Consider the following 14,965-nt stretch of genomic DNA (forward strand, 5'->3'; position numbering starts at 1 on the left):
TCATTGCGCTTGTTAAGTTCCAACTATCCATTCACGTTCTAACCACTTTTTCTACCTGGTTGCTGAAGAACTGGAGTCTAGCCCAGCAAGCAACAGGTGCATGGCAGGATACACCCTGCACAGGTCTCCAGTCCAAAGTAGGGCACACACAGATACAAACATATACACACTTGTACCTAGGACCAATTTTCCCTGAAGTTAATTAACCTAACATTATGGCTTTGACCTATTGGAAAAAACTGGAGCTCTCAGAGTTCAGAAACCCCTGCAAAAAAGGGGAGGACATGTAAATTCCATGTAGATAGCACTCCAGGAATTGAGCCCAGGCCCCCAGTGCTGTGAGGCACTTGTTACATTCCAGCTGTAAAATCCAATACAACTGTGAGAAAAATAAAGCTGTTTTAAAATGTTTGACACATTCTCTACCATGTGGAGCAGGTAGGGCAAGTACAGCTGTAATGGGCTGCTTCTGAACCAAAGAGGCACTGATACGGCAGGTCGACTCACACTTATAACAGAGGAGCATCTAAGCTGCGGATCTGGGGAGCAGAGAGTAAATATAATCATGTACTGGAAAACTATTTTCAAAATAGATAATTTTCATACTTACGTCAAGGCACGGTAGCTGTTCCAGTGGTAGAATTAAAGACTGTCAGCCCTGAGGTGGCATCAGAGAGTCCTAATGGAAATGGCTAATTTTACAATGTTCACTTCCCAGAATTGAACAATATTCCAGCTCAAGAATTTCAATTAAACAGATTATTGTGTGGAGGATGCTCTGCCCTCATTATATGAACATGATTTGAGGTAATTTACTTCAGCTCTGGGGCAGCAAGTAATATTCCTCTCCATGTCAAAGGCATTTGATGTACGCTTGATGAATTCCATTGTGCACGCAACTAGATCATTATAGGATGACTTGTTCATCTACTTCCTCAATATAAAAGGTAATATACTGTAAATATTTTGAGATATGTGTGAAAAAAATAAGCATAGGAAAAATACATTCTTTTAGAAGAAACATTTTATTAAAATACTTTTAAAGCAACAGTAAAATGCTGTTAAAACATGGAGATCGATAATGCTGGGAGGTTTTTGGTAATGCTATGAATTTTACATTTTACATACACATATTAAGCAAAATAAAAATGAAATAAAACAAATAAAAAACAAATACAGTACTTTTGTTAAGAGTTTCAATGCTTTTGTCAAAAATTTAAAATGCAAACTTTCACAAAGCCATTAAATACAATTAACGTTAATTGAACGGAATGCTAATTTCTCCAAAGGAAATCTTTTATGTGGTGCCAAAGGAAAAACAAATACAACATGTATTTTCCTGTTCTGTAGTCCCAGACCTTCAGTTTTCTTTTGTTTTCTGTGCTGTCACTGGCAGATTTGTTCAACATATATTTCTACCATGATTTGTTCCTACAACACAACATTGCAGGTTAATCTCTTTCTGTTTCATCATATAAACATTTGTGAAAAAGTGCGCTTTATGGAAAGTATGTTATACAATCACAAGAACAAAAATGGAAATGGAAATGGTTAATTTGTGATACAATCGCAATACAATCGCAAGAACAACAAAGTAAAATTAATGGGAAGAAGTGTTACTGTGGATTTAAGTACAATTAAAAATGAACATTTCTTTAAACAGCAAACAATGATTCTCATTCAATACATTGAATGAGAAACCAAATGTACCCATTTAAATCTTAATACCAAATGTCTGAAGTACTAATTTAAATGAAATTCATTTTCTAAGACAGTGGTTCCTAACCCTGGTCCTGGGAAACACAATCTCCTGTTTTTTGCTCCAGCTGAGTTTTTAATTACAGGCTAATTGCTTTCGGTTTTCTACTGATATTGTCATATTTGTGCAAGCCAAGGGTTAGATGCCAGTGATCTAACATATTCACCTGAGCCATTACAGTATTTTTTATTTGTCTATTAAGCAAGATTTTTGAATATCCAATTTTGTGATTATCCAATTAAGGATAATCCAATTAAGTGTAAGAAAACTGTACAATATTTTTGTTATGACTTTAAAATGGGTGTACAGTGGGTGTTCCAAGTAATTTGAAATGATTAAATCAATCTTTTGATTCCCAATTTTTCTCCATGGGAATCTCTGTTTCCTCAGTGTTTCAGTATTCTGTGTCTTTGTAAAAGTTTTTTTAGTGCACCCTATCAATAACCTACTGTAATTATTAATAAAGACTTAATTGCATATTAAGCAGAATCTGTACCAAGAGACATGAGCAGTACTGTAATACTCAGCCATCATCTGGTACTTACTGTGACCATATAGGCCAGGTTAACTGGATATGTAGATTTTAAGACAGGTTCTTGTACACATTCTACAAACAAAACTGCCCATTCAAAACTGTGGATCACGACACAACATACAGTATTACCAAAATGGCATGTAATTGGAAATCAGACAAATAATATGTGAAGTATGGATCAGTTGTTCAGGAGAGGTGTACAGAGAGATATGACCTTTAGTACACAAGCACAGAACTGACCTTTTAACATGAGGTCTAATTTTCTACTTGTTTGTTTCCAAACATAGACTTTTTGTTAACGTTTGTAAAATACTCTCTAAAATCAAAGTTCACAAACTGAGACACTGATACTTCCATTAATATTGCATTATATTTATCATTTTTATTTCTTATTCTAATTTCTAAACTGCTCCTTATGATGCCACCTTAAAACATAAGCAGAGAATGAAGCTTTAATCAAAGTTTTAAAGATATCCTCAAAGACCCTTCAATAAGGCCACTTGCTTCTCTAAGAGGAATTTGTTCATTCAGTTGATTTCTTTCAAATAACCCCTTCATCCTTGCTCAATGATTAAACCTTGTGTCAAGCCTTCACGGGAGATACCTGTAATCTAAGTAGCCCGCACAAGAGAAGCAGTCTGTAGTGGCCAGCCTTGGTTGGGTGTTCAGACTGTTGTCTTGATATCAATGACAATGTTGTACATCACCAGCTCTGCGTATTCCTCCCCATTTCCTTTGGCTGGGCTCTTGAGTAACTCTGGCGATTTTGGGTCATGCACGAGAGAAGTGAGTTGCTCCATTAAATCTCCTGTTTTTCGGTTGGAAGTGTTCTGAATAAAAACAATGAAAAGAGTGAAGAAATCTAAAAAAGACTTTCTATATTACACAAAGTATGCATTTGTCAGTCTGGAACACAGATGAGTTATATAGGCCAAGGTTCATGTTGTTATTAAGGATTAATTTGCATTTTGGAGTCACCTTCAAATATTTTTGGTCCCTCTTGGGCTCCCCTTCAGTATCTATAGGTGTGTGCAATAGTGGAGGGGGGAGTTACCCCATGACTATATTTCACTATAGAAAGGGATGCATCCCCCTTTCTCTGCCACTGGAACTCCAACAAGGCCAGCTCAGATACAGTACATTCCTTGCCAGGGCACTGTTACTGCTAGGGCTCTGACACCAGACCTGGTCTGAAAATTATAAATTGAAAAGAGAAAAACAAAACAAAAAGATTACCTTAGCAGTAGAAAGATCTTGTCCAGCTTTTTTGCTGCAAAGCCAAAGACAAATGAAATTATAAGTTTTACGTTTTTGTATTATTCCAAACACAAGTATTTCAACAAAGGGCCTTCCTTTTCTTCTAATGGTTCTTGTGAATTTGACACTCTCCTTCTTCAACATCCCTACTCTAATCTTAATCATGACAGTGCAAAAAGTAGAAAATATCTTATTTCAGTTTGAATAAAAAATTGATAAAGATGCGGAAAAGGGCAACTGAACTTAATCTTTCACAGAAACTGTCTGGGAAAGGACAGATAGGCTCTAAAGATGTACTTTTCTGAATGATAATATGTCTGTGTGGTGGCTGGGCACACACTCAGCAAATGACCATGCTCATTTAACCTGGCTCACAATCAGCATTCAGAATCATTTGCTCAGGGTCAACAATTAAATACTTTCTCCTTTAACCACAATGTTCTTGACATGCAACTTTCATATTTTATAAGAGTGCATGTGGAAGGTACAGTATTTGACCTAATAAAGCTGCATATCTTCCCCTCATACAATGACTTTATTTAAGAACTCTCCCTTAATGTTTTTCCATTTTACTGATTCCTTCACTAGCAGCAAACACTTGTTTGTACCTTGACCACAGCGCATTCTTACAAAAGTTACCTTGGCAACCGTATTTTTTATTTTAGTCTCAGTCTTTGGAATGCACCACAAAAGTAGCAGAGAATAAATACAGCCTACTGGCTGTTAAGATATCAAAAGGCCATTTTCACTCACAGTTTTAATGCCTTTATGCACACCTCTGAATGCAGCTATTCAAGACAAGGGACTCTCTGGAATGTGAAAAGTACCAAAGTCTGTGCAAATTTCTACAAATACATCTGTGCCGTAATGCGTATCTGGTTAAAATTAAAATATGATTGATCTGAATGTGGGCATCTCAAGGCCCTGGGTTTAATTTCATCCTTGGGGCACCATTCTGACTGGAATTTGTATGTTCTCTACATATTTGCAAGGGTTTCCTCCAGGTGCTCCAGTTTTCTTCCACAGTCCAAAAACATGCTTGTAAGTTAATTGGCTTCTGGGAAAACTGGCCCAATGTACTGTAAGTGTTTGTGCCTTTGTGTGCCACAAATGGTGTCCTGTCCAGGGTGTATCACACCTTGCACACATTGCTTGCCAGGATGTGACCCTGAATTTGATGAAGAGCTTAAAAAATGGAATGATGGATGATTGGAATGCAAATGTTTGAAAAAAAATTATTTGGAGCAAAGGAAAGTACTAATAACAGTTATCAAAGCTAAGATGCTAGACTCTGGATCTTGGAGGTCCAAGCTGTTTATTAAGTTCAATTGAATTACTTTGTCAGGAAGAGCTGTAGAACATGTACATGCCTTGAGCCCCTGGGGATGAATTGAAGGTGGCATAGAAAAGTGTGGGCTGTGGGGATTGTGTGGGTAAGAAGGAACTGGCACAGCCAAGGCTGTAAATCTGTACCAGGCCAAATTTCCAACTGGACTATTTTTCATTTAGTAGAAAAGGCAGAAGAATTGAAAAATTATTTTGAAAAAAACTTCTTCATGAATGTCTTGAGATTACCAAAATGTTATTAAAGCAGGAATTAAACTGAGGAATATTCAGCAATGTCTTTCTCACTGCTATTTGTGCTGCATTTCTTTTGCATCATCAACACTTTTCAATTCTTGCACAACTTATACCAGGTCTTCTGGTTTTCATTCTATCGACTTCTTAATGAGGTAATTTAACAATTTTCCTTTTTACTCTTTTCACTTCCAGGTTTAAATCAGGCAGTGATATAATCAGGCTTGTAAACCCTGCTGTTCTGTGACCCTGGGTAACACTGATACCCACTCTCTCTTGCTTGTGCGTGCTGTTCAGTCCACTGATTGTTGGAGTGTGGTACCTTCAGTGAGTGATACTGCAGTTATACCATGACTCATCCCGGGGGGGGGGGCAGTATTGACTGAAACACTAGTGACAAAGTCTAAGTGGCTGTTAGATTCTGAACATTAATGCAGCTCAATTTCAACAAGACATTAATCTCCTTTCTAAGTGGCCAGACAAAACATTATCAGGCTCATTACATCCATGCCTTGCCATTTGCGTTTGCACACATGCCGTCAATCACAGCTGCTGCCCATATGATGGAAACTCCACTCCGAGGCTAATGTGAAAGCAGCTCATCCCTTGGGAAAACCGAGCTTCCGTTTCACAGTCAACTCCAATCACATTAGCTAATAGATTATTTCTCTTCCACCTTGCGGCAACACATCGGCACAAAGGCAGCCTGGCTCAGCTTGATTTCAGTTTAATAAACCTTCAACACCAAATCAGTACACACACAAGACTTTGTACAGCTCCATTAGACAGCATTTCTTTGCCAAAGGTTTACAGGTGGAGAGTGATCGAGTGTCTGACAAGATATTATCTTATTTACACTCATGTACATTCACCATTAGTTACATATATACTCTTATCACGCATTCTGCATTTGAACAACGGAAGTCAGTTTATTCAGACAGCACAGAAGAAATAAGATATTAAGTGGGCTGTTAAAACCTGGAGTCTTCTAGGATACTGTGGATCTGATGCCCAAGAAAATCAATTGGTAAATTCTGGAGTGGCTGCAACAGGTGCAACAGTACACAAACCCCTGTGTTTGAATTCAACCAACAGAAGACAACAATTTTGCAGCTCCACCTCATTAGATTAATTTGGATATCTCAGTACTTTCTGTGTCTGGCACAAATTGTAGGCTTATCTTAATGCCTGGTGAGGAGATGGAGTAATTAAGAAGCACAGGTGTGCAGTGCCTATCACATGGCAAGTATTTGATACACTGCTTGATAAATGTGCATGCAGTATACCAGGGAGTGATGGTGTCCTGTGGGAACCCTAACAACACACCTGCTGTGCTTCAGATGGTTCTGGAATAGACATTTATATTTGAACTGATGTTATTTTTTGTAAGAATCAAGGGCTTTAGAAGAGAGAGGCTCAGATTTTGTATTTGGCAAATTTGTTAATTAACAGATCTTTACTCTCACACCTCCTCAATATTTAAAATTGTTAATTGCACCATGAAGCATACTGTATTTCTGCTGCTGATTTATAAGTATGTTTGCTGTTCCTTATTTTTTATAATACCATTATCACTGTATTAGGCTACAACAGAAATTATTTTTTGGCCTTCTGCTTTGGTGAAATGGTCAACGTCCGCAAAGTATTTAAAACCTTCCGATCACTCCAATCTGTTATACACGTTACTGCACATGGATACTTTAAAACATACAAAGCCCATACATAAATCACATATTATTAAAAACCTGATGTCTTTAAATTCTATGACTAGATGTTCATTTAATATTTATCCCACTACTCTACTTCAATGAATCACCATGTAAATGAATGCAGTGGACATTCAAATGTTTTACTTTCATAACTGGGTGTGGGCAGCATGGCACTGCAGTCGATAGCATTGCTACCTTGTAGTTCTGAGGCCCTGTGTCCAAATACCCAATTTCTATCTGTTTGGTGTTTGCATGTTCTCTCTGTGTTCATGTGGGTTTTCCCCAGGAGTGTGTGTGTGTTTGTGTCTGTGTGTGGGTGTGATTACTCCAGAGTATATCCTGCCTTGTGCCTGTTGTTTACCAGATTAGGCTTCAACTTCATTCCTGTAATGGATAGATGAATGGATGATTTATACTGTACCTCTGATGAATTGGATTACCCAATAGTCTATCAGAAGTCACTGCCATTCATTTTTCTATAAAAATGGTTCATGTGGCTGAAATGCTAATGGAACAACACCTGCCTGTTATACATGTACAATATTTATCATTTAGAACCTCAGGGAGAAATTAAACTTGCACTATGTGAAATTAGTGTGGTCATCAAAGAAATGCCCACCAATGTTTTACAGAGGAGTGAAAAAGCATATTTGTCTTCTGAGGACACAACACTTATTTTACAAATTATATTGGAAGTGTCCTGAGATTTTCACCTATAGTGCATTTACTTTTAAGCAAAACTGATATTGTAGTTAAAAGTCTAAAAGTGTTGAGTAGTTTGATACTGTAGTTAAGAGAGTGAGATATGAAATCTGTGTTGAGTAGCTTGGAGAATGATTTGTGAAATTTGTAATGAATAGTGTTTGATATTGTAATTAAAAGTATGAGATGTAAAATATGTATATGTTGAATAGTGTTTGATGTTGCAGATATGAGAGTGAGCTACTGTATGAAATGTTTGTGTTGAATAGTGTTTGATATTGCAGAAAAGAGAGTGAGATATGAAATGTGTTCATGTTGAGTAGCGTGTGATATTGCAGATAAGAGAGTAAGATATGAAATGTGTATGTTTGGTGAAGTAGTGCTTGATATTGTAGATAAGAGTGAAATGTGAAATTTTGTTTGTGTTGCGTAGTACTAGAGTGAAAGAGGCAGAGGTCTGACCACAATGCAAGTCTGAAAACCACGTTCACAAAGTACATGACTGATTCACACTTGTTAGTTTTAAGCTAAGACATTGACCAAAATAGATTCAGATCACTCATGAAATCAAAAGACTGGGTGTTTTTTTAAATCTGATTTGTTTGTTCATACAGAACGTCTAATCCAAGAGCATTGTCTTTAATTTCATATTGCAGAATATTTAACTAATTCACCTTTAATTTCACCTTTCACAAAGCTTCACACAAAGGGTGCTCAATCTTGGCCATAGAAGGCCACTGTTCAGTGGACTCAGAGGTCATCTTCAGTGTTAGGAAATGAAGGAAATGTTATTTGCTGATCAATTTAGAAGTAATCTATTATGTACAGTATATAGAAATATGATTGAGACCCTCTAAATCATTACTAAAAAGGTGGTCATCTCTGGTCTTATACTTTATAACTATGCAGTGTTTCTTTATTTGTATTCCTTGAAACAGATGTTTTAAGTGTGATCCTTAAAATATGCAGGGGTGTGTCCCTCCCAAAACACTGCTGGTCACATGTGTTTTTTCAATTACAGGGCTCTTAATAATTTAAGAATTACATAAAAATCAAATACTCAAATAGGGACAGACAACTACTATGTTTTATTGTTTTTCAAGGTATTCTAGCTCTCAACAATACAGAAAATGTGGCCATGTTGTTAGCAGTTTTGCTTTACAAATGGACATTGACAAAATCACAACATCAATTTCCTCCTACACAAATGTGTCACACACCTTACACACTTATGAGACAAGGGTTCTCTTTGACTGCAGTTTTACAATGTTTTGAGAGTGGACTTCAGGCTCACAGCATACATTCTGTATGGTTTTCACCTTGTAACCCTCTTCAGCCTCTCCCACCCTGAATCTAATCTCTCAGTGGACCTTGAAGTGGGACATACACTTGTGGGACTTATCCAGCATCACAAACACCACTTAAGCGCATTGTGAGAGGTGTTGATAGGGTCTGTTAATTTAGCCTTCACCAAAAGTTATGCTAAGATTCCATAAAGCTGACTTGCTTTAGCAACCTCAGTGACAACACTACATAATAAAAGACAAGAACAACACCCACAAACAGGATAAAGGAGACCAATGTCTGCTGCATATCAAAGGACAGAACATAGAGCAAGACAGAGTAGGACAAGAGGTAATTACATATCAAAGAACAGGACAAACACTCAGATCATGAAACAAACTGTCTTCTGACTGTATATAAGAGCTGGGAAACCCTTGCAGTTTGTCTGTTCTGTGGGGCAGACCCAGCGCATGTTGTCGGACTAATTGAGCTCAATAAAACTGAATCTGCATAAGACTGTGTCCTGCTCCTCTGATGAAGAATTTCCCACAACAACCTCATAAGGATCCTTTTTAAACAGAATACTGGACTAAGCTTGATCGTTTTATCTAAATGTCTGACTAACAGCACAGACTTAACAGATTCATTAAAGATGGAGTAAAAACTAGAGAAATTTCAACACTACTGATGGGCCCCATCAGGCAGTGGGTTAAAGAGGACATTTGCTTCACTTCCTGTCAATCCAATGCCAAACATCTGGAGACTCCAACAGGACCCACCTTGGCAAAGCAGTGTGATGGTTTCATGTTTGCAATGATGACCTTGTACTATAAACTCAGGATTAGTGAAAAGAGAAAGGAAAATCCCCAACGGCTCATGGTTTGGGAAACGCAGCACAAACGTGAAACAAAAAAAATAAAATGGCCTCTTTGCAATTGAGGACTACCTCAAGAGTGACCACAAACTTGACATGTCCTTACTGAGTGAGTGATGAACAATTGGTTCTGTTTTTATTCCATTTATTGTTCTCACAAAATTCAGATGCTTTAAAAAAAAAAACCTTTGTGAATAAAATACAAGAGAAAACATGAAATATAAAATAAATCCTTCCAGGCACTGTACAGTACTGAAATCTGTCTTTATTACTAATTGAATGATCATTTATACTGTAGTCGCTACAGTACGTGACTCTCCTACCCTCAGTCTTTCCTGTTTATGAATTGTAGTCTATATGGTTAAAGATGGAGCTGATAAGGGTTTCCTGTTTATCTGAACACTGGCAGAACCTTTACTACTCTGGTGTACCTGGCACCTTTGCGGTAGATTTGATTTCTAACTCACCAGAGGATGAGCAGAAACAGAGTGACAATGATGACGAGAGCAGCCGCTGAGGAGACCAAGATCAAGATGTACTTCCCTGCAAAATGTCAACAACAAAAAAAGGCAATTTTACTCACATAAATCTGGAGCTTTGTTATCTAGGTATACAGTACCTTTTCTGTTTTATCATCACCATGGCCAAGAGTATAACTTGAGTCTGATGAAAATGAAGAGTTTTCCATAGATGTTCTTGGCAAAAAACATAGATGTGTGGTAAAAGTCTTATATTATAAAGTCTTATATAACAAAGACAACAACTCACAGAACATCATGTCTTCTGATGCAATTTCCACTTCAATCCGTACAGATGCTCTGTGATTGTGGTATGAAGCCTCACAAATGTACAGTCCGGCCTGCTCTTTTGTGACTTCTCCCTCGAAGATAAGGGCATCCCCCACGACTTTCTGCTTGGCAGAGCTGCCATCCCTATATTTTACGTACAGTAGCATTGAAAATAAGAACCACCAGAGACATTTTAAATGAAATACAGGCTCACTTCTTCTCAAATTATCAAAGTTTTCCATCATTAAAGCAAGGGCATGTACAACATGCATGGTTGGGTTGGGAGAATTGAATTAGGGAATTCTGCAATAAAGAGGCACCTGAGAGATCATTGAACCATGCAACGTATTAACCTGGAAAGTTAACACTCCCAACAAAACTGAAGCTCAGAATACAGAGCAAGCTGAAAATAGGAGACAGACCCAAAAAGAAGCTGCGCACATTAATTTGAAGTGTCTTTTTGGGGAGGAAGTTAAAACAATAGTGACTAGAGTGACTAAAATTTAAGAACTGTACGAATAAGTATTGATTACCGATCAAAACTTTCTAAGATTTTTACTCTATTCAGGATTTATTTGCTTTTCCTAATGAAAGACAAAGCTGTTTTGTAATATTAGTATATTGTAATAGACTGCACTAAAATTATGTAAATTCAAAAATTCCTTAATACTTTATTTGAACTTCCACTTTTGAAAGTCCACTTTTTTATGCAGGAATGTTTTTTAAAGCCATGTACTGTAATTACGTTATTATGGCTGGGGTGGTAACAGTAACATTTAGTTTGTCAAAAACGTTTGTACCTGGATGTTGGAGTATAACGCCCTTGGCAAGATTATAATTGAAGTAAAAGACTTGGACATAGTAAGTGAACAATTTATACAGTATATTCATTTGAACCAACTGTAAGTGAACGTGCAGGACTCATTCTTAAATGAGAAAAGATCAATGTATTCTCTTTATTGATTGAAAAACATAAGTTTCCCTGTCACCTCATTAGCAGAATAAAAATAGATTGATATAACAAAAGATTAACGAGTGATTCAGAGCTGCAAGGAGAAGACTTCTGTTCATTTTTAACTCCTTACAGAAGGAGGCGAAGCTGGGAAGGAGAAATAAACTCCTGGTATTTGAAAATAATGTTTGGGATTCCTTTTGATAAAGTTTTAGAAAATTATATTGCTTTTTAATTCCCACCAAATGAAAAGAGCACACAATTAAATAAATAATACAAAACACACTTGATTCTGAGGTGCCTAATAATTTCATTGCTGCTAATGATAGTTTCATGACAAGCTATTTAATAGAGCCCCTAGCTACAAGCATTTTTTAAACAATAAATACATGCAGCTGTGTAAGATGTGTCCAATGTAATTTATTTCTAGTGTATGAGGTTAAAAGGTTTATTGGTTTTGAATGAATTGCATTCATTACCAGAGGCTGCTCGAATTTTAAGTGAAATTAATTTTGTGGTTACAGCTCAAAGCCTCAGGCACTGAAATCTTCATTGGAAGAGCTGTGCTGATGTCAGATGTTGTTTAGTTTGATACCACGTGATAGACATTATGTTGCTTTCACTCAAGTCAATAAAATTAAACTAAACATTTAAGATTTTTTATTAATCCAGCCCTCATAGGTCTGAAGCTAGAAGCAGAGGTTTTTCTGTGAGTTTAAGAATGTGAAGAACGTTATGCTCCAAAAGTGGTATTCCTGAACTCAATTGAAAAACTGTTCACTGTGAGAACTGTTATCTGTGGCATAGCTGTTGTGTTTGTTGCAAGACACTTTTTGATGTTTATGATACACTACCACAAAGATTCACTTTGGCATTACTTCATACAGATTCCTTATTTTGACCCTGCGTAAACCAGACCCTATGTTAACTGAATCCATGCAATTTTTGCTTTTACTGACACTAAATAAATCGATTATTTGAGGACGACTCACAAGCTAGAGGAGCAATTGCTCAAAGGCCTATTCAATTCCAGCTGACATACTTCGGTGCATATTGCAAAATAGGACTGTAGGATAGCAGGAATGTGACATAATTCAATGAAATATATATGTTGAGTGTGTTTTGAATGAGAGGTGGAATTTCTAGTGCAAAATATTTTTAAAATGTTTCAAGGACACTGTACCTGAAGTATTTCAGCAAAAGGAATAAAAAAGCTGTTCTATTAGAATTGTTAAACAGTCAGCACATATGATGCTTAAAGTTTTTTTTTTATTTTGTTTTGCACAGCTAAAAGTTCAGAACAAAATTCTCTTAGGGCTGCTTTAAAAATGTCATCAAACATAATTTTGTACTTAGCATGGCAAGAGTATGTGAAATATTTGTTTTTAGTAGAACTCATGATTGATTTTCATTTGCATTTAGAATCTTGACAGGCTAAATATTAACGATTAGTGATATTAAATCACTTTACTGCTACAGCACATTAGTATAGGAGAGTTCTGCACAGTGATAGGGCTCAGCCTGTATTATCTTTTTAAAGCCAGTAAAGTACCGACATGGAAATATTCAAATTACATTACAGGTGTATGGTATATTTAATTTTTTTTTGTTGTTCTTTAAAGAAAACGAGATGATCACTGGATCAACAAGATTCATCTCAAGCCCAGGGCTGAATTTTAATGCAATGAAGAAGCATCTCTGAGCTCTATTAGAAAAAAAGTTATTTGCTTTTCTCATGGCAGTCAAACAAATGGCATGAGCTTACCTGGTGCAGCGTAACTGGTAGGTTGTCACATTCCCATTTACTTTTAGTACAATTTTTTGGTTCTGTTGGCCTGTCATCAACATGATTCTGTAATCAGCAGAATCTGCACCATGAATACTGGGAAATGTTGTGCTTTTATTTAATACTTTGATGGATGAAATGTCTGTGCAAATAACACATAGAAATAACACTGGTTATTGGCGATAATAAAAAAAAACACCTGTACTCTGTGTGACATACTGGCACATCCATATTAATAGCTTCATAACTCTTACATATAAAGTGTATAAGTGGTTTGAGTTTTTTGTTGCATGTGGTCAGTTAGGAGGACATGATGTGAGGAAACCTTAAAAAGAAAAAAAATAATTCGACAACAAGTAGGTAAGGTGTACTCACAGTACTGGGGAACACTTATGGCTCTTCTCTCAGCAGAAAGGTGCTCTCCTTGTTCTACCTGACAGGTCAGGTTCTGCCCTTCATGTAATGCAAAGGGAAACTCATAGGTACTGTTGGCTTTGATCATTCCATTCTCACACGTAGATGTGAAGCTCACGACACCTGTGTTGTTCCCTGGCAGGAGCCAAGTAATGTTCACATCCAGACTCCCGACATACTCACATATAGCCAGCATTCGTGGTGTGCTTTTTAGGGTGAGCAAAAAGACTTTAATGGCCGGGGAAGCTGAAGATAAAAATTCAGGGAGTTATTGAAACCTGAACAGAAAACTTAGGGTACACTAGGATTTAGGATGCAGACATGTACAGTATGAGTGGAGGAGTTTAAAGAGTATAATGTTAAATACAAATATGTGTTAAATACAAAGGCACTGAACTAATATTCTTCAATTCCTAAACCAAAAGCTCTGTTTGAAACAAAGCACTCCTGTGAACTATTTAGAATTTCTCTTGTACCAGAGACTAGGACTAGCTAAAGCCTCTTTATGATATTAGCAGAAAAAGGTTAATTGTAACGGTAACCTATATTAAATCATGAAATACCTCATTCTTTGTGAATGTGTTTAGCAATTATTATATTGATTATGATCTTGATTGTGTTTTGATTGTGATTGCTGTGCACTTAATTTTGTCTGTCCTGGTACAGTGTAGCTGCCCCCACTTCCAGATATGCATCCTATATAGCAAAGCATTTTATGAGATAATCCTATCAACCCCTTAAAAAAACAGGAGCAACCTCAGCAAATTTCCTGTTTAAGGTGTACTATATCAAAAGAGCTGAAGGTATATTCCTGTCATATCGCATAAAATTGTATTGTAGCAGTCTTCCTTTTATTTACATAATTTGTACAATTTCTCTGCATGTGAAGCACCAATCACAGATAACAAAAGATTCATATTCTGAATTGATGACACTTTATGCAAATTTATACCAGTGATTTCTGCTTACTTGTTGATGGTAGGCTTATCATTCTTCTTTCTACAGTAAGAAGGGCAGGGTGCTCTACCACACAGACTATATCTTGTCCAGAGAGTAAGTGTGTGGGAACGCGAAAGGTGCTGCTGACTGTCTCTGTGCCATTCTGATGAGTGACGTGTCCTGTTCTGAATTCTTCGGTGCTGTTCTTCACCTGAGTCCAGGAGATATTAGCAGCTGGTTTGCTGGTAATTGCTATGCACTCCACAGTTGTGTACTCTCTTCCTTTTTCACAAGCTTTACTGGTCTGTACAGTAATATAGGGGGCAACTTCAAAGAGAAACATATATAAAGTATTCTCAGACGTAACAGACAGACAACTCAAAACAGA

The 14,965-nt window shown here is 36.8% G+C and overlaps 1 protein-coding gene across 1 annotated transcript in view; it reads right to left on the reverse strand.

Annotated features, from left to right (window-relative positions):
* Window positions 1-1,009: 1,009 nt before the first annotated feature.
* Window positions 1,010-14,965, reverse strand: part of LOC148830721 (uncharacterized) — a 40,288-nt gene continuing 26,332 nt past the window's right edge. The window contains exons 9-15 of the mRNA XM_088920881.1: window positions 14,608-14,904; window positions 13,600-13,884; window positions 13,204-13,366; window positions 10,467-10,630; window positions 10,166-10,241; window positions 3,531-3,564; window positions 1,010-3,124 (exon numbers count right to left, since the gene is read on the reverse strand). Of these exons, the coding sequence (XP_088777007.1) occupies window positions 2,960-3,124; window positions 3,531-3,564; window positions 10,166-10,241; window positions 10,467-10,630; window positions 13,204-13,366; window positions 13,600-13,884; window positions 14,608-14,904 (1,184 nt within the window). The 3' untranslated portion in view covers window positions 1,010-2,959. The remainder of the gene's footprint in view (window positions 3,125-3,530; window positions 3,565-10,165; window positions 10,242-10,466; window positions 10,631-13,203; window positions 13,367-13,599; window positions 13,885-14,607; window positions 14,905-14,965) is intronic.

The sequence above is a fragment of the Atractosteus spatula genome, chromosome 7 (genome assembly GCF_055471065.1).
Source record: "Atractosteus spatula isolate fAtrSpa1 chromosome 7, fAtrSpa1.hap1, whole genome shotgun sequence".
NCBI lineage: Eukaryota > Metazoa > Chordata > Actinopteri > Semionotiformes > Lepisosteidae > Atractosteus > Atractosteus spatula.